Raw genomic sequence first — 25,025 nt, forward strand, 5'->3', positions numbered from 1 at the left:
TGTATTTTTTGTGTTCGATACATGCGTTGTATAATCATTTGGAAATTTTGAACCCTTTGTGGACTTGGAGTGGCTATTCCCCTCGTTGTGTCTATTGTCGCTCCTAGGTATTGTTGTACTTTGCACGGCAGAATGTGTGATTTCGCATAGTTGATGGTGAAACCGAGTTTGTAGAGGGTTTGTATGACCTGATCTGTGTGGTGTGAGCACCTTGTCAGTGAGTCGGTCTTGATTAGCCAGTCGTCTAGATACGGGAATACGTGTATTTGCTGCCTTCTGATGTGTGCAGCCACTACTGCTAGGCATTTTGTGAAGACTCTTGGTGCAGTTGTTAAACCGAACGGCAATACTTTGAATTGGTAATGTATTCCTTTGAATACGAACCTTAGGTATTTTCTGTGCGACGGATGTATTGGTATGTGGAAATACGCGTCTTTGAGATCTAAGGTTGTCATGTAATCTTGTTGCTTTAGCAATGGTAACACTTCCTGTAGCGTGACCATGTGAAAGTGTTCTGATTTGATGTATGTGTTTAGTGTTCTGAGGTCTAGGATTGGTCTCAGTGTTTTGTCCTTCTTTGGTATTAGAAAGTACAGTGAGTAAACCCCTGTATTTGTTTGTGTATCTGGTACCAGTTCTATTGCGTTCTTTTGCAGTAATGCTTGAACTTCTATTTCTAGGAGGTCCGAATGTTGTTTTGATATATTCTGTGATTTTGGTGGTATGTTTTGAGGGATTTGTAGAAATTCTATGCAATAACCATGTTGGATAATTGCTAAGACCCAAGTGTCTGTTGTTATTTTCTCCCACGCTTGGTAATACTGACTTATTCTTCCCCCCACTGGTGTTGTGTGGAGGGGATGAGTGACGTGTGAGTCACTGTTTGGTTGTAGGTGTTTTGGGGCTTTGAAATTTTCCCCTGCTTCTAGGGAATTGTCCTCCTCTGTTTTGGCCCCGAAAGCCTCCCCTTTGGTACTGTCCCTGGTAGGTGGACGGTGCTGAATGTGAGGTACTGGCTTGTGTGGCTTGACCCCGAAACCCCCCTCTAAAGGTTGTCTTGCGGAAGGTGTTGAAAGTGCCTCTGGTCTGCGGGGAGTAGAGCGCGCCCATGGCTTTTGCAGTGTCAGTGTCCTTTTTTAGCTTCTCAATTGCCGTGTCCACTTCAGGTCCGAACAATTGTTGCTCATTGAATGGCATATTGAGCACCGCCTGCTGTATCTCTGGTTTAAAACCAGATGTTCGTAGCCACGCGTGCCTTCGTATGGTTACTGCCGTGTTAATTGTTCTTGCTGCTGTGTCCGCTGCGTCCATAGAGGAGCGTATCTGGTTATTGGAGATGTTTTGGCCCTCCTCAACCACTTGTTTCGCCCTCTTTTGTAGTTCTGTTGGTAGATGCTCAATGAGGTGTTGCATCTCGTCCCAGTGGGCTCTGTCATAGCGCGCTAGGAGCGCTTGAGAGTTAGCGATGCGCCACTGGTTTGCAGCCTGTACTGCGACCCTTTTACCGGCTGCATCAAACTTGCGGCTCTCCTTATCTGGGGGTGGTGCATCGCCCGATGTGTGAGAGTTTGCTCTCTTGCGAGCTGCCCCTACCACAACCGAATCTGGTGGCAGTTGTGAGGTGATGAAAGCTGGGTCTGTGGGAGGTGCTTTATATTTCTTTTCCACCCTCGGTGTTATTGCCCTACTCTTGACAGGCTCTTTGAATATTTCCTTTGCGTGCCTTAGCATTCCTGGGAGCATAGGCAGGCTTTGGTAGGTGCTATGTGTGGAAGAGAGGGTGTTGAAGAGGAAGTCATCCTCGACAGGCTCCGAGTGTAGAGACACGTTGTGGAACTCTGCTGCTCTAGCCACCACTTGTGAATATGCCGTGCTGTCTTTCCCATGCTGTGCTGTGGTGAGGGCTTTGTAGGATACGCCTCTGGACTGTTGTCCGACACTGGGGCGTCGTATAAGTCCCAAGCATCTTGGTCCTGGTCACCTTGGCTTAAGGTGGTGTGAGCCGGTGAATGTGACGGAGTCTGTGCCGTTGAAATGTGAGCTACAGGTGGAGGAGAGGGTGGCGGAGTTACCTTCTTCACCAGTTTTGTTTGTGGTGCTTGTTCTTGTTGGAATTCAAGTCTCCTCTTCCTCCTAATAGGGGGAAGGGTGCTTATTTTCCCTGTTCCACTCTGTATAAAAATCCGTTTTTGAGTGTGGTCCACCTCAGTGGATTGTAATTCCTCCTCGAATCTATGCTTTCGCATTTGAGAGGACAGTGATTGTTCCTCTGAATAGGAACCGGTAGTTGGCTCGGTTGCGGGTCGTTTTGGCACCGAAACTATGTCCACGCTCTTTTTCGGCTCCGAGGCGACTTTTCTTTTTTTTGGAGTCGAACCCTCTCGGCGTCGATCCTCCTCGGTGCCGCTGTCTCTGCGTCGAGAAGCTTCGGCTCCGCTATCTCGGCGTCGATCTTTGTCGGCAGCACTATTTCGGTCCCGAGATGGCTGGGTGCCTGTGTCTCGACCCGAGTCGGACGATCTCGGCACTATTTCGGCCTTCTTCGGTGCCGATGGTCGGTCACCGATTTTATGGGTTGAGCCATGGCCTGATGGCAGTGGCGTCCCCTGGGCCTTGTCAGTTTTCTTATGTGCTATCTTTGACGTCTTACTCACTGTTTCATGGTCGTCGAATTCGTCCGAGTCCGATTCATGGATCGAGAAGGCTTCTACCTCTTCTTGTTCCTCGAATTCTCGGTGTCCTGTCGGCGTGGACGCCATTTGCAGTCTTCTGGCTCGGCGGTCACGGAGCGTTTTTCGGGACCGGAACGCACGACAGGCCTCACAAGTTTCTTCCCTGTGCTCAGGCGACAGGCACAGGTTACAGACGAATGTTGGTCTGTATATGGGTATTTGTTGTGGCATTTAGGACAGAATCGGAACGGGGTCCGTTCCATCAGCGTCGATGTCACACGCGGTCGGGCCGACCAGGCCCCGACGGGGGATCGAAAACTACCCCGAAGGGCAACGGAGATGTTATTGTATCGATTCGATGTCGATGCTATCTAATCCGATCCCGAACGCAACAATACCGACGTAATTTTCAGATTTTAAGCTAACTTTCCGTTCCGAAACCCGGAGCGAAAGGAACACGTCCGAACCCGATGGCAGAAAGAAAACAATCGAAGATGGAGTCGACGTCCATGCGCAATGGAGACAAAGAGGAGGAGTCCCTCGGTCCCGTGACTCGAAAGACTTCTTCGAAGAAAAACAACTTGTAACACTCCGACCCAACACCAGATGGCGGGCTATGCACAACATGTGTATCTACAGCGACAGATGCCATCGAACATATATATATATATATATATATATATATATATATATATATATACTGTGTTTTTTTAATTCTATTTCCTACCTATAACGTCGCTGTAACCTTTGTTTTTTTCAGTGATTTTTTTTTTTTTTTTTTTTTAACGTACAGTAATTTTCATTACTGTATGTCAGTGGTTCCCAATCTGTGCGCCGCGGCTCGCTGGTGCGCCATCAAAACTAGCCAGGGGCGCCGCACACAGTTTGGGAACCACTGAGCTATTTATAGCCCTTGGGCCAGTTCGCACAAAATAAAACTACTCAGTTGTAGCAGCTCTTTTTTAATTTTGTCCTTGAGCGCCCTCTGGTGGTTAAACACAACTAAAGGGATTCTACATTTCACAATATTTAAACAGTTATGTTATAACTACATAAAAATGAGACCTGCCCATTTTACTAGGGTTACCGTCAACCAATATTTTCCCCTTACTAAAAAACCCTATGCATGCTGTAATTAAACAACTGTTACATTTTTATTTTTTACAGTTATATATAGAATTACAATACCTTCATTGGCGTCATCCCAATTCTTTTCAGGGAGAAAAATGGATGTACTCCCTAGGCCAGGCTTACATCCCCCACCCGCCAACAAAAAGTAACATAATGGGGAGCCGCAGCCAGTGGCCAATAGATCAAGGGAGCCGTGGGTCGAAAATGTTTGGGAACCACTGCTGTATGTTAATCCAACAACTCCACGCCTAATGGACAGTGCTGCCTACATAGAGCTTCTCTCATGCGCAGCTACCTCAGGGCCTGGCCTGCAGCCAACTCCCCCCAACCACACGCTGTGCACGCCCTTTGGCCATACACAGCAGGAGTTGGCCGCAGGTTCGAGTCCCCTCCCTCCACGCTACTCCCTCCTTAACCCAATCTTGGCCCCACGGACCTCTTTTGGCAGATCCGCCGCAACTCCTGCTGAAAATAAAAAAAAAGAAAAGAAATGCTTTTTTGGTCTGGGGGCGGGGGAGGTCCCTGCAACCCAGCACCAGAGCTAAGTGGTCAGGGTATCTCTACCCTGGCCCCTTTTCTTTTTTTTAATCTTTTTTTCTGGGACTTGGTCTAACATGGCTGCGAACACTTCCTTGGTGAAGTGATGGCAGCCAATCAGATCTCATTACAAAATCAGTAGGGTTTGCTGAGCCTTCGCATCTCTATATATAAAACAACAGAATTTTTTCTAATCTCTCAAAACTTACTGAACGGTTTTACACGAAATAACAAAAAGATCGCTTTCTGGACCAAGAACAAGCTTTCTGCCAAATTTGGTGTAATTCTGTCGAGTAGTTCGGGCACTATTCCTGTTCAAAATTTCTATGGAAAAATATACTGAGAAAACTCTTATGGGACCCCCTCCTTTTTTTTCAGCCCCTGCTTGACAGATCAACCTGAAACTTTCCAGACCGATGTTAAAGTGAGTGTCGTATTTTTTGGGGAAAATTTAGTGACGATTCAAACAGCGCCAAAGTTATTAGCAAAACAAAAGACGCTTTTTGTATACAAACTAGGTCCTAAGTCCTAACTATCTAGTGGCGACCACCGCTAGGTTTTATATATACACACATACATAAATACATACACACACATACATAAAAAGGGTTCATACTTACTTGTTAAATACTTACATTTTCGCGGTAAAGGCATCCCTGATAAAGTTTTAATGAAGGCATTTTCATTATAGAGGTTGCGCTGTAAAGTCATTTGTTGCAATGGCAGTAATTATTCTGACAAACATCCCTACAAAGATGCAGCCGGTGCTGAGCTCCCTGCTCCTTATGGCCTTTATGACGCTGTCTTCATGCAGACCAACAGGGCGAGGTTCAATTTGAAGGTAAGCTAATTAAACAAGTGACTTTTTCCCTTGAACACCTTTGAAGTATTTGTGAGATTAATACATCGCAGCAATGCCGTGATCCTTCTCACTTCTGAAAACTCTGTCCTATTGTTATAAGGACAGTTTTTTTCAACACAAACTTTATTGCATTTTGGCAACTTTTAAAGCATGTTACACATGTCAAAACTAATTCTATATCATATGAATAATGAAGCATATAGTGAGCAACAATATTACAGTACAATCATTTATGGTGATTCACAGTAAGGAGCAGGGATGAAAAAATCCATTAACCCACATAACTGAGGGGATGATATGTACAATTATTGTACCGCTGGACAAGGCTTCAGTGCTTGATTTGCTTTTATCTAACCTTTTATGGTATGGAAAGAACTCTCACATCTCTGTTCAAACTCAAAATGCCTTACAAGTCAACTTTACAGATTTTCCACACTATCATAAGGCCTTTGGCCTGTGACACACTTCTTTCTAGTTACAACAAAAGTTATCTCATTTTTGTACTGCTTGGGCTCACTATGGAAAGAGCTCATATTTCTCCTTTTTCCTTCCTTCCCAATCCTCGCATCCCCCTCCATTTTCATCCCCTATTTTTAAACATGCTTGCTAACTACTACCAGCACACTTTTTTCTCGTAATTCTTTCTTCAGATGCCCACTTGGTATAAGCAGTTTATCAAACTCAATGACAAGAGTTCTTTCTTTTAATTATTATTATGTTTAATACATATGAAATACAGGTATAATTTGGACAGGGGATTTATTTGAGGTTGGGGGTTCCTATTTCCTTTCTCCATTTCCAAAAGATGTTTAATTACCCTAAGACTTTTCAATATAATTTTGCTTTTTAAATTACCTAATTTCTGGCTAATCTTCATTATTATACCAAACCTTTCTAGTGACACCCTAATAAATACTCCTTGGCTCCAAATTTCAGCTTCCAATCCTAAGGCTTAAATATACAAGTTTAAACTCTTCTGGACCTGCCAGAACTAAGACTTTAATTGAATTGCTCTGTGAAGTAGACTTGAGACTCCTAGTCACTTTCCCTTTGGGATAAATTGTGGATTAAAATTCAGAAAACCTCCAAAATGGCCTCCCATACTCAGCCTTTATTCTTCATTTAAAACAGATTAAACTATATTCCTCTTTCCCACTCTAAACTATCTGGGATTACCAATACCCACTACTTATCCTGTGATAACAGGCACACTGATCTTAAACACATGATTTTCTGCCCCAATACTATACACTTTTGGCATTATGTTTTGAGGCAAATTAATCTTAATTTTCAAACAGCTACTCCTTTTTAGGTCAACCACTCAAGCGCTCTGGCCTGTTGTAATCTATCTGTGGGCTTTTAACCACGCCCACCTCAAGGTCATCATTATCACTCGTTTATGGGCTTCTCTTTCAAAAATCCTTTGTCATCATTGGTAAATGCTTTACGTTTGTCCCTGCCTTGGCCATCAACCCTGTTACATGGATAATTGCACTTTTGTTGATACGTTTGACTGCAAGTGAACTTCTTTTTCCTTTTGTGTCTCTCCTTCGCGTTCACGGCGGCCGTGGCGCTTTGAATTGGCACGCTTATGTCAACTGTTTTACTTTTTATTTTCACTTTATGTGGCAAGAAAAGACCAGTTAGGAGTTTATAATGCTAACTCCTCTTACTCGAGCAAACGCGAGACCCATTGCATTTTCAATGCTTGTTGTTATTCTCTATCTTCTTAGGTAGTTTAGCCAAAAACTACTGGAATTCAACTTACTCTAGTAATAGCTTAGTTGGTCTTTTAATTGCCATGGCTTTCCAACAGATTGCTACTAATTGGAAAAACTCTTCTAATATTTGCTATAAATCCTGGTGGTGTGGTATGTAGTATGCCATCACAGCTTGGATATACCTTCCCTAGCACTACTCATCTAGCTATCAAAAGGGATTTATTATAGTTACCTCTTACTACATTTTGAACACACGCTAGTACCTCCTGTGTGGCTAACCAAATTTTCAGAGCCGACACTTTTAAACGCCCCTGATATGTCTGCAATTTGTTTTTGTTTTTCATATTTCTTCATAGTAATTTTCAGAAACTCATGTATAAGTTTATTATAGCTTTTGCTGATCTCTAATGGTTATTATATATAAGAATGCATTCATAACTCTTTACCTCTGCCGCGTTCCAAACCTCCTTCAACAAATAACTCTTTAAACTAAGCTTATACGCTTTAGTCTTTCTTAAGTAATATTTTGTATTCTGGCATTTAATTGATAATTCTAATGCTCTATTTTGTGGTAGTGTGGTCGAGCAGTAGGCTTATCAGAGGGTAGTGTTAAGCATTTGTTGTTCACACACTCCCAATAAATGAGGAACACACACTCAAAGACTTACTCCAGGCCAATAGTTTTTATATAGAAAAGTATCTATTCTTAATTTATTTTTAGAACCACAAGTTCAAGATTTGAAGTAAATACATAAAATGCAAGGTACTCCATACAGGTAAGTTAGGAACTTTGAATTAGAGCAATAACATATACAGTTTTTGTTCAAATGGCAATAAGCTATTTTAAAAGTAGACAGTGCAAAAATCAACAGTTCCTGGGGAGGTAAGTATTGGTTAGATTGTGAGGTAAGTAAGACACTTACAAGTCTCAGTTCCTGGGCATAGGTAGCCCACCGTTGGGGGTTCAGGGCAACCCCAAAGTTACCACACCAGCAGATCAGGGCCAGTCAGGTGCAGAGGTCAAAGAGGTGCCCACAACACATAGGTGCCTATGGAGTTCCAGTCTGCCTGCAGGTAAGTACCCGTAGAGCACTGGGAGGGACACAAGTAGGCACAGAAAAAAACACCCTCAGAGACACAGGGGCAGCCGGTTGCAGTGTGCAAAGCAGGCGTCTGGTTATGTATAGGAAACAATGGAGGGACCCGGGGGTCACTCTTGCGGTGCAGGCAGGGCACAGGGGGGCTTCTCGGGCCAGCCACCACCTGGGCTAGGCAGAGGGTCGCCTGGGGGTCACTCCTGCACTGAAGTTCGGTTCCTTCTGGTCCTGGGGGCTGCGGGTGCAGTGCTTGGTCCAGGCGTCGAGTCCCTTGTTACAGGCAGTCGCGGTCTGGGGGAGCCTCCGGATTCTCTCTGCAGGCGTCGCTGTGGGGGTACAGGGGGGTGGTCTCGGGCTACTCACGGGGTCGCAGTTGCCCGGGAGTCCTCCCTGTGGTGTTGGTTCTCTGGATCTCGAGCCAGGGGCGCCGGGTGTAGAGTGTGAAGTCTCACGCTTCCGGCGGAAAGAGTGAGGTCTTCAAAGTTGAAGAAAAGTTGCACGTTTGTTGATTTCCTGGGTTCAGGGTCGCCCCTAAATACTCAATTTAGGGGTGTGTTTAGGCCTGGGGGGCAGTAGCCAATGGCTATTGTCCTTGAGGGTGGCTACACCCTCCTTGTGCCTCCTCCCTGAGGTGAGGGGGGCACATCCCTATTCCTATTGGGGGAATCCTCCCACCCCAAGATGGAGGATTTCTAAAGGCAGAGGTCACCTCAGCTCAGGACACCTATGGGGCTGTCCTGACTTGTGGGTGACTCCTCCTTGTTTTTCTCATTATCTCCCCTGGACTTGCCACCAAAAGTGGGGGTTGTGTCCAATGGGCAGGCAGCTACACTGGCTGGCTGACCTGGGGCATTTTAACACGAAGCCTGAGCCTTTGAGGCTCACTGCTAGATGTTATAGTTCCTGCAGGGGGAAGTGTGAAGCACATCCACCCAGAGCAGGCTTTGTTCCTGGCCTCATGGGGTCAGAAACTCGTCTCTCAGCAGCATGCTGGCACAGACCAGTCAGTCCTTCACTGAAGGACTGGGTAAAATAAAGGGGCATCTCTAAGATGCCCTCTGTGTGCATTTTTTAAAATAAATCCAACACTGGCATTAGTGTGGGTTTATTATTCTGAGAAGTTTGATACTAAACTTTCCAGTATTCAGTGTAGCCATTATGGAGCTATGGAGTTCGTTTTTGACAAACTCCCAGACCAAATACTTAAATGGCCACACTGTACTTACAATGTCTAAGAATATTCTTAGACACTGTAGGGGCATATATTGCCCATGCAGCTATGCCCTCAACTGTGGTATAGTGCACCCTGCCTTAGTGCTGTAAGGCCTGCTAGAGGGGTGACTTACCTATGCCACAGGCAGTATTTTGTGGGCATGGCATCCAGAGGGGGATGCCATGTCGACTTTGCCTTTTTCTCCCCACCAACACACACAATCTACAATGGCAGTGTGCATGTGTTAGGTGAGGGGTCCCTTAGGGTGGCACAACAGATGCTGCAGCCCTAAGGGACCTTCCCTGGTCACAGGGCCCTTGGTACCACTGGTACCTTTTACAAGGGACTTATCTGTGTGCTAGGGGTGTGCCAATTGTGGAAACAATGGTACATTTTAAGTGAAAGAACACTGGTGGTGGGGCCTGGTTAGCAGGGTCCCAGCACACTTCTCAGTCAAGTCAGCATCAATATCAGGCAAAAAGTGGGGGGTAACTGCAACAGGGAGCCATTTTCCTACAATCTCCATTGAATATAATGGGATCGTAATATGGCAGACAGAATATCCGCCACGTTTATGATAGAGGAAAACCCTTCTGTCAAGGTCATAATAAGGCCCTAAGTGTATTCACCATACATTTCATTGTTCACCACATTATGCCACTGATTCCGACTCTGTTGTACTTGTTTTTGTTCCCTACAGATATGGGATTGAATCGTGTGTCTTCCTTGATTTCAATAAAGCTTACAATTAAAAACAAAAAAAGAGAGCTTACGCATTAGGTGCTTTATTTACTTTTATATCAAACCTTTCAGTAAAAAAGCAAGGATTCTCCATGTTTTGGGAAATGTTTGTGAAAATTGGGTGTTTATATGTATAGACCCCCTCTAAAAGCTAAGGGATGTCACCACTTCCAGTTATTCCTTCTATCTGAATAATCAAACGTGGCACACTAATCTCGACCTGGTGAGTCTGTTAATCTCTGTAGTGATCCATCGTGCTAGCTATAAATGCACAAGCCACCATTTACCTAAATGTATTTGAAATGAGAAAATATAATTCTAACCCTCTATAAGGCTATTATAAGTGCAACTGTAAGCTCATTTATAGAATTACACCATTATTTATAGTAATAGAACATCATCAATCTAAACATATAAGAGATTTATGATATACACAAGTCTTGTGCATCACACTTAAGCCATACATTTTCAACAGAGACCTTCAGGTGCACAGGTTTGTGGGATTCTCTTTTCAACTCTTCAGCTTTCCATCTTTTCTCCCACTTCCATTGTCATTGCCCTCTTCGAAATATCTTCTCTGGCATGACACCATCTGATTCACTGTCCTTTCGTCTCTTTCATTTTGGGAATTTCACTCCTCTGCTTAAATTCCACATCCAGCTTTCTTCAGTTTTTATAGGGCTGCTAAACAACTTTGTTACTTTTACTATAATCTACAGGAAGATGTATCTTCCTATTGTTTTCGGTGTGTTTACCCAACCCGGACTGGCAAATGAGCTGGGTTTCCTATTCTTAAATAATTAGAATAGTAATATACTGTTCACTGTGTGTGGGGTCAGATTATACACATTTATATTTTTCATTACTAGATCTTTCCACGTTTTACAGTTGCTCTTGACCAACTGTATTTCTTCCTTTATTACTTTGCTAAATCTCTCCATTATGCAATTCATATCTGCATGTTGCAGCAAACATCTGCTTTTGGGTAAACCCTCTTTCCCTCAGAAACATTTCCATTTCTCTGGACAGCAACTGTACTCCATTATAAGTTAGAATGGCATTTTGGAACACCTCTCTTTTAAGCTCTTCATTAAGAAATCGAATGACACACAGTGCCTTAATACTGTAAACTACTTTTACTTTTGGTCTCCTGGAACAGATAGCTACAAAAGTGACCAAATATTGTCCTTCCTTACTGTTGTATTTAGAACACAATAGAAAGTATGGGGGAAATACTAGGGCTAAAAAAATAAAAAAAAAATAAAAAAACTTACCATTGGCATATTCTGGATTTGCAAGTGGTAATTATAACTGAATAACAACAAGGTGAACAAGCGAGTGTGTAAAAAGTTACTGTCCACAAACTAACACAATAAAAGCAACTGTAAAGCAAAGAAAGATATGAAGGTTCAATTGCAAAGTCAAAAGGGGTATACATACACATAGTGACTGCACACACATTTTGTCTTAACTAATAAAACAGTTTCTGATCTTGCCACAGGTGGTACCCCATGCCTTAGCAAAAAACTGAAGACTGAAAAGTAATCTCAGTATTGAAAGAACACCTAGTCAAGGGCAATCTGGAACCTACATAAATGGGAGCAATAAATATTAGTGGACTTTGATAAATACCTCCATATCACAACATATATTCATATTTTATAAACATCCCTCTTTTAAATTCAAATGCACAGAGCCATAAGATGTAAATGGAGTGGCAACAAGCGCTTTTTAAACTAGGAGTTGCAGTATGGTCCTTGTTTAATGTAATTACAAAAAGTGTGCCAAAGATACATATAACTTTCTTGTTTTACCTGTAATCGAAACCAGTCCAGCCTCATGCCTCTGAAATCAAACACTTCTCCATCTTCCACTGAAAAAAAAAAAATTATTATGGGCAACTGTTTGAACAGACATTTAAAAAAACGTATTGCAGTGTCTCATTTGCTGCAACTGTTCCAATACAAAAATAAACCAATACAGAAATAAAGTAAACCACTTGGACACAGAAAAAAAGGGTAGCACAGCACTTGCCACAAAACATGCCTCTTAACTTTTATTAGTTCAGATTCTTGTCATTCAACCTTAGCCTCATTATGAATAATTGGGCAAAGGAGTGATAGCCAAAGGTGAACTGAAGGAAAGATATGAGAAATATTTTGTACTTAGTTCAATGTCTCACTCTCCTTTCCTCACGCTACTCTGAAGATTATATGGCATACAAAAAGGAAAAATGTTCAGACAGCTAGCAACAGTACTCTAAATGCTTATCCCTTTGCCCCCTATACCTGGCTTGGCCAAATTTGGAATTTTGGGGCTGATTATGAGCTTGTGGTCAGAAAAACTAAACTGTCAAACTCCAGATGAGGGGACCACCACAGTGCTGGTGGGCTTCCCACTGGCCCCATTACGAGTTTTCCACTGGGCTGACCGGCGGAAACGAAGGTTTCCGCCAGTTAGCCCAGTGGAAATCATGCAGCGGCATTGGACTCTGCTTCACATGGAGCTGAGTACAATGCTGTTGCACAAGGAGCCTCCCTATCCCTCCTGGAATGGACGTCAGTCTTTTGGCGGTCGGACCGCCAGGGTGGTAATGTGGCGGTCAGACCGCCACAGCCTTGGGGAGGGAGTGAGGTGGATACTGAAGCTTGTTTTGGATTTCTTTCGTCTAGTAGGATTTACAGTTGTGTTAAGACTTGTTGGGTTGGTTACGGGAATCAATGAGAAGAGGGAAGATTGGTCAAAGCTGCCTTGACAATTTTGTTGCAGAAATTATACAGACTTTGTGCTTGCAATACGTGTCAATTTTACCAACCTTGCTGTCAAACAGCCCTCACTTGCAGAAAGTAAACCTTTCATCTGTTTCCCTGCACAATAAAATGTGTGCACGAAAACAGATAAAAACATTGTTCCCTCAAGCAGGGAGCTGCTATTTAAAGCAGCACCTGGCTTGCGGGAGCAATGCCGGCTCCCACAGGATGTGGAAGCCAGCTAGGACCGCCGTGGCCTACAGGTCCCACCCTGGTCCTGTCACTCTCTCACTCTACCCCATCCCATAAAGAGCTGTAAGAGAGAGATTGTCATTGCAATGTTCTCTTCATACTATAACTTCAAAGCGTCAGACTAGCAAGATGTTTGGTACAAGTGTTATAGTTACATTTGGATGCAGAGCAAAACCGAGTCACATCTGCCCTAATGGTCAAGGTGTTGTGCTGTCGCTTAGTAGGCTGAAGGTTCAAATCCTAGTATCGCTTGCAGTGTGTTAATTTATTCACTAGTGTTTTGACTGTTAAATCTTCCTAGTGATGGAACATTCATGTTTCTTTCCTATCATGTCTGGGTTGAATGTCACAGGCAAGTCTGGAAACAGCAGGGCAAGGAGTCACCTGTGGTGTAAAGGTTAAGGTCAGAGACCCTCACAGTGAAAGTTGAGGGTTCTTCTCCAGGTGTGTCTGTGGCCTTTTCCCTTCGTTAATTTATTTTAAACTTCAAAAGTTAAAGGTTTATACTGAAAGGTGATCTCGCTCATTTTAAATGACAAATACACTTTTCATTTTAATTTGTCCTTAAATTTCTCATTCTACGTATATCATTCATCAAAGCCTAAATCGCGCTCTCCTTCTCAGTCTCTCACTTTCTCTCACAGGGTTGGGTTGTTAGGGGGCTTGGCCGCAGGGACTGGCCTCGGCTGTGTGCGGTTGTAGTTGTATTAACATGTAGTAATGAATATAACCTTACGTTAAAAAAGTCATAGAAATGCATTGAAAAAAAAAAAATCAAAGGTTACATGGACGTTCTAGTTAGGAAACAGAATCTTTAAAAAGACATAGAAATTCACTTTAAAAAAGTGACGTTATAGTTCAGCTCATATTTTAAATGTAAAAAACCATAGAAAGTTATCTCAAGTAACTGACTCGTGCCCCAAGGTAACTAACTCGTGCCCTCGCCATGCACTGTTAATTACCCAACAAACTACGGCACTCATGACATCTTTGATAACATCATTGATAATATCAATGTAGTATGTGCTGTAACATTTTTGGCGTAACAACTGTGCATGGCAGGGACGCGAGTTATAGTTACTTGAGAGAACTTACTATAACAGGTGGGTTTTTTAAGTGAATATATATATATATATATATGGAAAATGTCACTTACCCCGTGTACATCTGTTCGTAGCATGTTCCGCTGCAGATTCACATGCTATGCATAGGTCCTGCCATCTAGTGTTGGGCTCGGAGTGTTACAAGTTGTTTTTCTTTGAAGAAGTCTTTTCGAGTCACGGGATCGAGTGACGACTCCTCTTCGGCTCCATTGGGCATGGGCATCGACTCCATCTTAGATTGTTTTCCCGCAGAGGGTAAGGTAGAAGTGATCGAGTGTAAAGAAAAGAGATGTCCATGCAAATGGAATAGAGATATATATATACATATGTACAAATGAATGTGTAACTTAAACGGCTACAGGCAGAGGGAGGGCGCAAGTGAATCTGCAGCGGAACATGCCACGAACAGATGTACACTGGGTAATGAAAATGTCACTTACCCAGTGTACATCTGTTCGTGGCATCAGTCGCAGTAGATTCGCATGTTCTGCAATAGCTCGCCATCTGGTGTTGGGCCGGAGTGTTACAAGTTGTTTTTCTTCGAAGAAGTCTTTCGAGTCACGGGACCGAGTGACTCCTCCTTTTGTCTCCATTGCGCATGGGCGTCGACTCCATCTTCGATTGTTTTTCCCCGCAGAGGGTGAGGTAGGAGTTGAATTGTAGTAATAGTGCCCATGCAATGGAGTGACTAAGTATGCACTTATTTAAGGTTGAGATGATACATATATAAATAATTGAAGGTAACTTCCAAACTGCTACAGGCTCCCGGGGAGGCGGGTGGGCACATGCGAATCTACTGCGACTGATGCCACGAACAGATGTACACTGGGTAAGTGACATTTTCAGTTCGATGGCATCTGTCGCTGTAGATACGCATGTTCTGCATAGACTAGTAAGCAGTTATTTCCCCAAAAGCGGTGGATCAGCCTGTAGGAGTGGAAGTAGTCTGAAATAATGTCCTTAATACGGCTTGACCTACTGTGGCTTGTTGTGCGGATAACACGTCTACACAGTAGTGCTTGGTGAATGTGTGAGGCGTAGACCATGTGGCTGCCTTACATATTTCTTGCATTGGGATGTTTCCTAGAAAGGCCATGGTAGCACCTTTCTTTCTGGTTGAGTGTGCCCTTGGTGTAATGGGCAGCTGTCGTTTAGCTTTAAGGTAGCAGATTTGGATGCATTTAACTATCCATCTGGCTATACCTTGTTTTGAAATTGGGTTTCCTGCGTGAGGTTTTTGAAATGCAATAAAGAGTTGTTTAGTCTTTCTGATGTTTTTTGTTCTGTCAATGTAATACATTAATGCTCTTTTGACATCTAATGTATGTAGTGCCCTTTCAGCTACGGTATCTGGCTGTGGAAAGAACACCGGAAGTTCCACTGTTTGATTTAGATGGAACGGTGAAATAACCTTTGGCAAAAATTTAGGATTGGTCCTTAGGACGACTTTATTTTTGTGTAGTTGTATAAAAGGTTCCTGTATAGTAAACGCCTGAATCTCGCTTACTCTTCTCAGGGAAGTAATGGCGATGAGAAATGCCACCTTCCAGGTTAGGAACTGTATGTCGCAGGAGTGCATGGGTTCAAAAGGTGGACCCATAAGTCTAGTTAGGACAACATTTAGGTTCCATGAAGGAACAGGTAGTGTTCTTGGTGGTATAATTCTCCTAAGGCCCTTCATGAATGCTTTAATGACTGGTATTTTATATAGGGAAGTTGAATAGGTAGTCTGCAGGTATGCAGATATTGCTGCAAGGTGAATCTTAATGGAAGAGAAAGCTAGGTTAGATTTTTGTAAGTGAAGCAAGTAACCCACTACATGTTCTGGAGTTGTGTGTAATGGTTGTATTTGATTAATATGGCAGTAGCAAACAAACCTCTTCCATTTACTTGCATAGCAGTGCCTGGTGGATGGCCTTCTTGCTTGTTTTATGACTTCCATACATTCTTGGGTAAGTTGTAAGTGCCCGAATTCTAGGATTTCAGGAGCCAGATTGCTAGATTCAGCGATGCTGGATCTGGGTGTCTGATCTTTTGGTTGTGCTGTGTCAACAGATCTGGCCTGTTGGGCAATTTGATGCAGGGTACCACTGATAGGTCTAGCAGCGTTGTGTACCAGGGTTGCCTTGCCCAAGTTGGTGCTATCAATATGAGTTTGAGTTTGCTTTGACTGAGTTTGTTTACCAGGTAAGGAAGGAGAGGGAGAGGAGGAAAAGCGTAAGCAAATATCCCTGACCAGTTCATCCATAGGGCATTGCCTTGGGATTGTTTGTGTGGGTATCTGGATGCGAAGTTTTGGCATTTTGCGTTCTCCCTTGTCGCAAACAAGTCTATCTGAGGTGTTCCCCAGAGTTTGAAATAAGTGTTCAGTATTTGGGGGTGAATTTCCCATTCGTGGACCTGTTGGTGATCTCGAGAGAGATTGTCTGCGAGTTGATTTTGTATCCCTGGTATAAACTGTGCAATTAGGCGAATTTGGTTGTGAATTGCCCAATGCCAAATTTTTTGTGCTAACAGGCTTAACTGCGTGGAGTGCGTCCCTCCCTGCTTGTTTAGATAATACATTGTTGTCACGTTGTCTGTTTTGACGAGAATGTATTTGTGAACTATTATTGGTTGGAAAGCTTTTAGTGCTTGAAAAACTGCAAGAAGTTCTAGGTGATTGATATGCAGTTTTGTTTGATGTACGTTCCATTGTCCTTGTATGCTGTGTTGATCGAGGTGTGCTCCCCACCCTGTCATGGAAGCATCTGTTGTTATTACGTATTGTGGCACTGGGTCTTGGAAAGGCCGCCCCTTGTTTAAATTTATGTTGTTCCACCACAGAAGCGAGAGGTAAGTTTGGCGGTCTATTAACACCAGATCTAGAAGGTGACCCTGTGCTTGAGACCACTGTGATGCTAGGCATTGTTGTAAGGGCCTCATGTGCAGTCTTGCGTTTGGGACAATGGCTATGCATGATGACATCATGCCTAGGAGTTGTAATACCATCTTTGCTTGTATCTTTTGTGTTGGATACATGCGTTGTATGATGGTGTTGAAATTTTGAATTCTTTGTGGACTTGGAGTGGCTACTCCTTTTGATGTGTCTATTATGGCTCCCAGGTATTGTTGTACCTTGCGTGGCAGAATTTTGGATTTTGTGAAATTGACGGTGAACCCTAGTTTGAAGAGGGTTTGTATGATATGATTTGTGTGATTTGAGCACTCTATTAACGAATGGGCCTTGATTAGCCAGTCGTCTAGATATGGGAACACATGTATTTGCTGCCTTCTGATGTGTGCAGCGACTACCGCTAGACATTTGGTAAAGACTCTTGGTGCGGTTGTTAATCCGAAAGGCAGTACCTTGAATTGGTAATGTATTCCTTTGAATACAAACCTTAGGTATTTCCTGTGCGATGGGTGTATTGGTATATGGAAATAAGCATCCTTGAGGTCTAAAGTTGCCATGTAGTCGTGCAGCTTTAGCAATGGCAATACTTCTTGTAGTGTGACCATGTGGAAGTGGTCTGATTTGATGAAAGTGTTGACTACTCTGAGGTCTAGGATTGGTCTCAGTGTTTTGTCCTTCTTTGGTATCAGAAAGTACAGTGAGTAAACTCCTGTGTTTATTTGTGTGTTTGGCACTAATTCGATTGCATTCTTTTGCAATAGTGCCTGCACTTCTATCTCTAGGAGTTTGGAATGGTGTGTTGTTAAATTTTGTGCTTTTGGTGGTATGTTTGGAGGGAACTGTAGAAATTCTATGCAGTAACCATGTTGGATAATTGCTAGAACCCAAGTGTCTGTAGTGATTTTCTCCCATGCTCTGTAATAATGACCTATTCGTCCCCCCACTGGTGTTGTGTGGAGGGGGTGAGTGACATGTGAGTCACTGTTTAGTAGTAGGGGTTTTGGGGCTTTGGAATCTTCCTCTATTTCTAGGGAATTGCCCTCCTCTATATTGTCCCCGAAAACCTCCTCTATACTGTCCTTGGTAACTGGACGGTGTGGCTTGTGAGGTGCTGGCTTGTGTGCTTTGACCCCGAAACCCCCCTCGAAAGGGCGTTTTACGGAATGAGCTGTAATTCCCTCTGCTCTGCGGGGAGTAGAGTGCGCCCATGGCTTTGGCAGTGTCCGTATCTTTTTTGAGTTTCTCAATCGCTGTGTCCACTTCTGGACCGAACAGTTCTTTTTCATTAAAAGGCATATTGAGAACTGCTTGTTGAATCTCTGGTTTAAATCCAGACGTTCGGAGCCATGCATGCCTTCTGATAGTTACAGATGTATTAATTGTCCGTGCAGCTGTATCTGCAGCGTCCATGGAGGAGCGGATCTGGTTGTTGGAGATGGCCTGTCCCTCCTCAACCACTTGTTTTGCCCTATTTTGGAAGTCTTTGGGCAGATGTTCAATGAGATGTTGCATCTCGTCCCAGTGGGCTCTGTCATAGCGCGCAAGTAGTGCCTGGGAGTTCGCGATGCGCCACTGGTTTGCAGCTTGTGCTGCGACTCTCTTACCAGCTGCATCAAACTTGCGGCTTTCTTTATCTGGGGGTGGTGCATCTCCAGATGTGTGAGAGTTGGCCCTTTTCCTAGCTGCTCCTACAACAACAGAGTCTGGTGGCAGCTGTGTTGTGATGAAAGCCGGGTCCGTAGGAGGCGGCTTATACTTTTTTTCCACCCTTGGTGTGATTGCCCTACTTTTGACCGGGTCCTTAAATATGTCTTTTGCGTGCCGGAGCATACCAGGGAGCATAGGCAGGCTTTGGTAGGAGCTGTGGGTGGAGGAGAGTGTGTTGAACAAGAAATCATCCTCGACCTGTTCTGAGTGGAGGCTTACGTTGTGAAATTGTGCTGCTCTAGCCACCACCTGAGAGTACGCGGTGCTGTCTTCTGGTGGAGATGGTTTTGTAGGGTATGCCTCTGGGCTGTTATCTGACACTGGGGCGTCGTATAGGTCCCATGCGTCCTGGTTTTGGTCACCCTGGCTCATGGTGGTGTGAGCTGGGGAGTGTGATGGCGTTTGTGCTGGTGAAACGTTAATCACGGGCGGAGGAGAGGGTGGTGGTGTAACTCTTTTCACCACTTTTGGTTGTGGTGCTTGTTCCGTCTGGAACTCCAACCTTCTCTTTCTCCTAATGGGGGGAAGGGTGCTTATTTTTCCTGTCCCCTGCTGAATGAAGATACGCTTTTGCGTATGGTCCGCATCAGTTGCTTGTAGCTCTTCCTCAAACCTATGCTTCTGCATTTGGGAGGTTAGCGAGTGCTCTTCTGTATAAGAGCCTGAAGCTGGGTCGCTTGCAGTTTGTTTCGGCATCGAAACTTTGTCTGCGTGTTTTTTCGGCTCCGAGGTGACTTTTTTCCTTTTCGGGGCCGAAACCTCTCGGCGTCGATCTGTTTCGGTGCCGCTGTCTCGGCGTCGAGCCGTGTCCACACCGGCATCTCGGTGTCGAGGCTTGTCTCCAGCACTTTCTCGGTCCCGAGAAGGCTGCGTGCCGGTGTCTCGACCGGAGTCGGACGATCTCGGCACTGTTTGGGCCTTTTTCGGTGCCGACGGTCGGTCACCGATTTTATGGGTTGAGCCATGGCCTGGTGGCAGTGGCGTCCCCTGGGCCTTGTAAATGTTTCTTTGTGTGGTTTTCGACGTCTTACTCACGGTTTGTGTATCGTCGAATCCTTCGGAGTCTGAGTCTTGGATCGAGAAGGTACCTTCCTCTTCCTGTTCCTCGAACTCCCGTCGGGCTGTCGGTGCGGACGCCATTTGAAGTCTTCTGGCTCGACGGTCTCGGAGTGTTTTTCGGGACCGGAACGCACGACAGGCCTCGCAGGTGTCTTCGCTGTGCTCAGGTGACAGGCACAGGTTGCAGACCAAGTGTTGGTCTGTGTAGGGGTATTTATTGTGGCATTTGGGGCAGAAACGGAACGGGGTCCGTTCCATCGGCGTTCCTCAGCACGCGGTCGGGCCGACCAGGCCCCGACGGAGGATCGAAAAACTACCCCGAAGGGCACCGGAGCTCTTCGATCTTCGATGCGGTGTTGAATCTAAGTACGCCGATCCCGAACGCAACAATACCGACGAAAATCTTCCGAAATTAACTATTTTTTCTGTTCCGAAACTCGGAGCGACAGGAACACGTCCGAACCCGATGGCGGAAAAAAAACAATCGAAGATGGAGTCGACGCCCATGCGCAATGGAGACAAAAGGAGGAGTCACTCGGTCCCGTGACTCGAAAGACTTCTTCGAAGAAAAACAACTTGTAACACTCCGGCCCAACACCAGATGGCGAGCTATTGCAGAACATGCGTATCTACAGCGACAGATGCCATCGAACGTGACATTTTCCGTTCGATGGCATGTGTAGCTGCAGATACACATGCTATGCATAGACTACAAAGCAGTTTTCCTCCCATAAGCGGTGGTCAGCCTGTAGGAGTTGAAGTTGTTTGAAATAGTGTGCTTAGTACAGCCTGTCCTACTATGGCTTGTTGTGTTGCTAACACATCTACACAGTAATGCTTGGTAAATGTATGGGGTGTTGACCAAGTGGCTGCTTTACAGATTTCTGTCATTTGTATATTTCCTAGAAATGCCATTGTTGCTCCTTTCTTCCTGGTGGAATGTGCTTTTGGTGTTACTAATAGCTGCCATTTAGCTTTTAGGTAACAGGTTTGGATGCATTTTACTATCCATCTGGCTAGTCCTTGTTTTGAGATAGGATTACCAGTATGCAGTTTTTGGAATGTGACAAATAACTGTTTAGTTTTCCTAAATAATTTTGTTCTGTCAATGTAATACATTAAAGCCCTTTTAATGTCTATTGTATGCAGCACTCTTTCTGCTACTGAGTCTGGCTGTGGGGAGAAGAATGGAAGTTCCACTGTTTGATTTATATGAAACGGTGAGATTACTTTAGGTAGGAATTTTGGGTGTGTGCAAAGTACTACTTTATGTTTGTGTACTTGTATAAAGGGTTGTTCAATAGTGAATGCTTGTATTTCACTAACTCTTCGTAATGAAGTGATTGCAATGAGGAGTGCTACTTTCCACGTTAGATACTGAATCTGACACGAGTGCATGGGTTCAAACAGTAGACCCATGAGCCGTGCGAGTACAATATTGAGATTCCATAAAGGCACTGGTGGTGTTCTTGGGTGTATGATACGTTTTAGTCCTTCCATGAAGGCTTTGATGACAGGGACTCTAAATAGAGACTTGTTTTGTATATTTTGTAAATATGCTGAAATAGCTGTGAGATGTATTTTAATGGATGAAAAAGCTAAATTTGCTTTTTGTTGGTAAAGTAAGTAACCTACAATGGTGGTCATTACAACCCTGGCGGACGGTGTTAAAGCTGCGGTAATACCGCAAACAGGCCGGCGGACAAAAAAAGGGAATTACGACCCTGGCGGAAACCGCCAACTAAGACAGCCACTTTAACACACCGGCCGCCACGGCGGTACAGACAAACAGCGCAGCGGTCACCGCCAACAGACAGGCGGAAGACAATGTACCGCCCCCCACACTATCACAAAACACCAATCCGGCACCTTTTCCGTGGCGGATTCACCGTGGATAAAAACACAGCGGAAACAGCTTTTGCTATGGGAAAACGCTCACCTCAACACATCCCACGAGGAACAAGGACACCATGGATCCGGAACTATAAATACTCCCTGCCCTTGCATTCCTGCTCATCTACGACCAACAGTGACGTAGGCTCAGAACATACCGGTGAGTACAGCACCTACGACACGGGGAGGGGGAGGCAAAAGTTACGGGGACACCCACCAAACACCCCCACCCCCACCCTCGCATATTACAACATACACACCAATGCATTCACAAAAATCACAGTAACAACCCACAATCCCCCCGGAAGAATGCAAAGACAAAGCGAATAGCGATCAAACTTTGTATTGTGCCAATATACTACTCATTAAAAAATATACGGATATATATATCACGAAATCTGTCAAAAATAAATGTACAATACAAGAAGTAGTGCAGATATGTACACAACAATGTCCGTGCACCAACAGTCCAAAAATGCATGGGCGACGCCCACAATAGATACCTGACCAAAATCCGAGAGAACACTGCCGGGGCATCAGATAGAAACACTACAGGCACCTCAGGGGGAAGGGAAGGGGGGGCACCTCAGCCAGATGAATGCGAAGCCAGATCCACGACGGGGCTCCATGCCCATTGATGTATCCTGGGGAGTGCAAAGCCACAGTCTCTCAAGTCACTTCAGTGGGTGGGTTGCCCACTGTGCCATCCTGGGGAGTGCAAAGCCACAGTCTCTCAAGTCTCTACAGTGGGTGGCTTGCCCACTGTTACATCCTGGGGAGTGCTAAGCCACAGTCTCTCAAGTCTAACAAGTGGGTGGCTTGCCCACTGTTACATCCTGGGGAGTGCAAAGCCACAGTCTCTCAAGTATAACAAGTGGGTGGGTTTCCCACTGTTACATCCTGGGGAGTGCAAAGCCACAGTCTCTCACGTCACTTCAGTGGGTGGTTGCCCACTGTGCCATCCTGGGGAGTGCAAAGCCACAGTCTCTCAAGTCTCTACAGTGGGTGGCTTGCCCACTGTTACATCCTGGGGAGTGCAAAGCCACAGTCTCTCAGCTCTCTACAGTGGGTGGGTTGCCCACTGTGCCATCCTGGGGAGTGCAAAGACACATCTTCGCAAGTAGATGCAGTTCTCTACTGGTACTGGGTGGGACTGGTGCCCAAACTGGATGAGTCTCCCCGTGAAAATACATGTCCTGTCACAGTCCCAGCTGCACATGGGAGAACGATGCCTGATGTGCCGGACTATTCATACCCACACGGTCTTTGCCCTGTTCAGCGGTGCTTTGCCATGGCAGTCTTTGCCCTGTTCAGCGGTCTTCACCATGGCAGTCTTGGCCTTGTTCAGCGGTGCTTTGCCATGGCGGTCTTTGCCCTGTTCAGCGGTCTTCACCATGGCGGTCTTGGCCTTGTTCAGCAGTGCTTTGCCATGGCTGGCTATGGACTGTTCAGCGGTGCTTTGCCATGGCAGTCTTGGCCTTGTTCAGCGGTGCTTTGCCATGGCGGTCTTTGCCCTGTTCAGCGGTCTCCACCATGGCGGTCTTGGCCTTGTTCAGCGGTGCTTTGCCATGGCGGTTCTGGTACGGGTATTGGTGTGTGGCGTTACGATCTCCACAATGGACATCGGTGTGTGGCATGACGAACTCCACCCTGGACGTTGGTGTGTGGCATGACGAACTCCACCCTGGACGTTGGTGTGTGGCATGACGAACTCCACCCTGGACGTTGGTGTGTGGCATGACGAACTCCACACTGGACGTTGGTGTGTGGCATGACGAACTCCACACTGGACGTTGGTGTGTGGCATGACGAACTCCACACTGGACGTTGGTGTGTGGCATGACGAACTCCACACTGGACGTTGGTGTGTGGCATGACGAACTCCACACTGGACGTTGGTGTGTGGCATGACGAACTCCACACTGGACGTTGGTGTGTGGCATGACAAACTGGACGTTGGTGTGTGGCATGACGAACTCCAAACTGGACGTTGGGGTGTGGCTTGACGTTCCATCATTGCCCAGCGGGGCTGTGGGATTCTGGACCCTCATGGGCTGTGACTCCGGCGGTGGTCTCCTGACCAGTAACGATACTTGGGCCCTCCTGGGCTATAACTCTGGCGGTGGTCTCCTGACCAGTTACGATACTTGAGCCCTCCTGGGCTGTGACTCCGGCGGTGGCGGTGGTCTCCTGACCAGTAACGATACTTGGGCCCTCCTGGGCTATGACTCTGGCGGTGGTCTCCGACCAGTTACGATACTTGAGCCCTCCTGGGCTGTGACTCCGGCGGTGGTCTCCTGACCAGTAACGATACTTGGGCCCTCCTGGGCTATGACTCTGGCGGTGGTCTCCTGACCAGTAACGATACTTGGGCCCTCCTGGGCTATGACTCTGGCGGTGGTCTCCTGACCAGTTACGATACTTGAGCCCTCCTGGGCTGCGACTCCGGCGGTGGTCTCCTGACCAGTAACGATACTTGGGCCCTCCCGGGCTATGACTCTGGCGGTGGTCTCTGGACCAGTGACGACGGTGCTGGCGGTTGTGTCTGGACCGCCGGAAATGATGGCGCACTTCTCCGCCGTGACACTCACAACAGGTTGGGGAGACTTCCTCGGGACCTTCCCCACCTTCTTTTGAGTTACAGATGACTCACAAATCGCCTTGGATCCCATTTCACTGTTTGTCCCACCAGGAGTCTTGACACGGTCCCGTCGTCCACTCTCCAATTTCAGAGCCTTTACAGGGGGTGGGCTGACAGTGCCTTGGCTCCGGGTCCTACTGCCTGCCCTGGTGGATGGGGCACTCCAAACACCTGGTACACGCACCACTGGTACTGGAGGCTTTTTGGCTGAGGCGCTACGACGGGACTGATGAATTGGAAGGGGGGGGAGGGGGCAAAAAGGTCAATTTGACATAGGGACAGTTTCTGACGTACACTGGGATGGGTAGCTAGAGGGGCTCTGGGAGTGGAGGAAAAGGAGGTGGTTGTAGGAGGTGTCACTTTAGCTGTTTTAGGTGCAGGTACTGGAGGCTGAATTTTGGGTGTGTGCAAAGTACTACTTTATGTTTGTGTACTTGTATAAAGGGTTGTTCAATAGTGAATGCTTGTATTTCACTAACTCTTCGTAATGAAGTGATTGCAATGAGGAGTGCTACTTTCCACGTTAGATACTGAATCTGACACGAGTGCATGGGTTCAAACGGTAGACCCATGAGCCGTGTGAGTACAATATTGAGATTCCATAAAGGCACTGGTGGTGTTCTTGGGTGTATGATACGTTTTAGTCCTTCCATGAAGGCTTTGATGACAGGGACTCTAAATAGAGACTTGTTTTGTATATTTTGTAAATATGCTGAAATAGCTGTGAGATGTATTTTAATGGATGAAAAA

General features: G+C 45.4%; 1 protein-coding gene across 1 annotated transcript in view; it reads right to left on the reverse strand.

The window, feature by feature from the left end:
- The window catches only part of NCKAP1 (NCK associated protein 1), a 906,912-nt gene that overhangs the window by 523,301 nt on the left and 358,586 nt on the right, over positions 1-25,025 (reverse strand). The window contains exon 15 of the mRNA XM_069225777.1: positions 11,789-11,847. Coding sequence (XP_069081878.1) covers positions 11,789-11,847 — 59 coding nt within the window. The remainder of the gene's footprint in view (positions 1-11,788; positions 11,848-25,025) is intronic.

Source organism: Pleurodeles waltl, chromosome 3_1 (genome assembly GCF_031143425.1).
Source record: "Pleurodeles waltl isolate 20211129_DDA chromosome 3_1, aPleWal1.hap1.20221129, whole genome shotgun sequence".
In the NCBI taxonomy this organism is placed as follows: Eukaryota; Metazoa; Chordata; class Amphibia; order Caudata; family Salamandridae; genus Pleurodeles; species Pleurodeles waltl.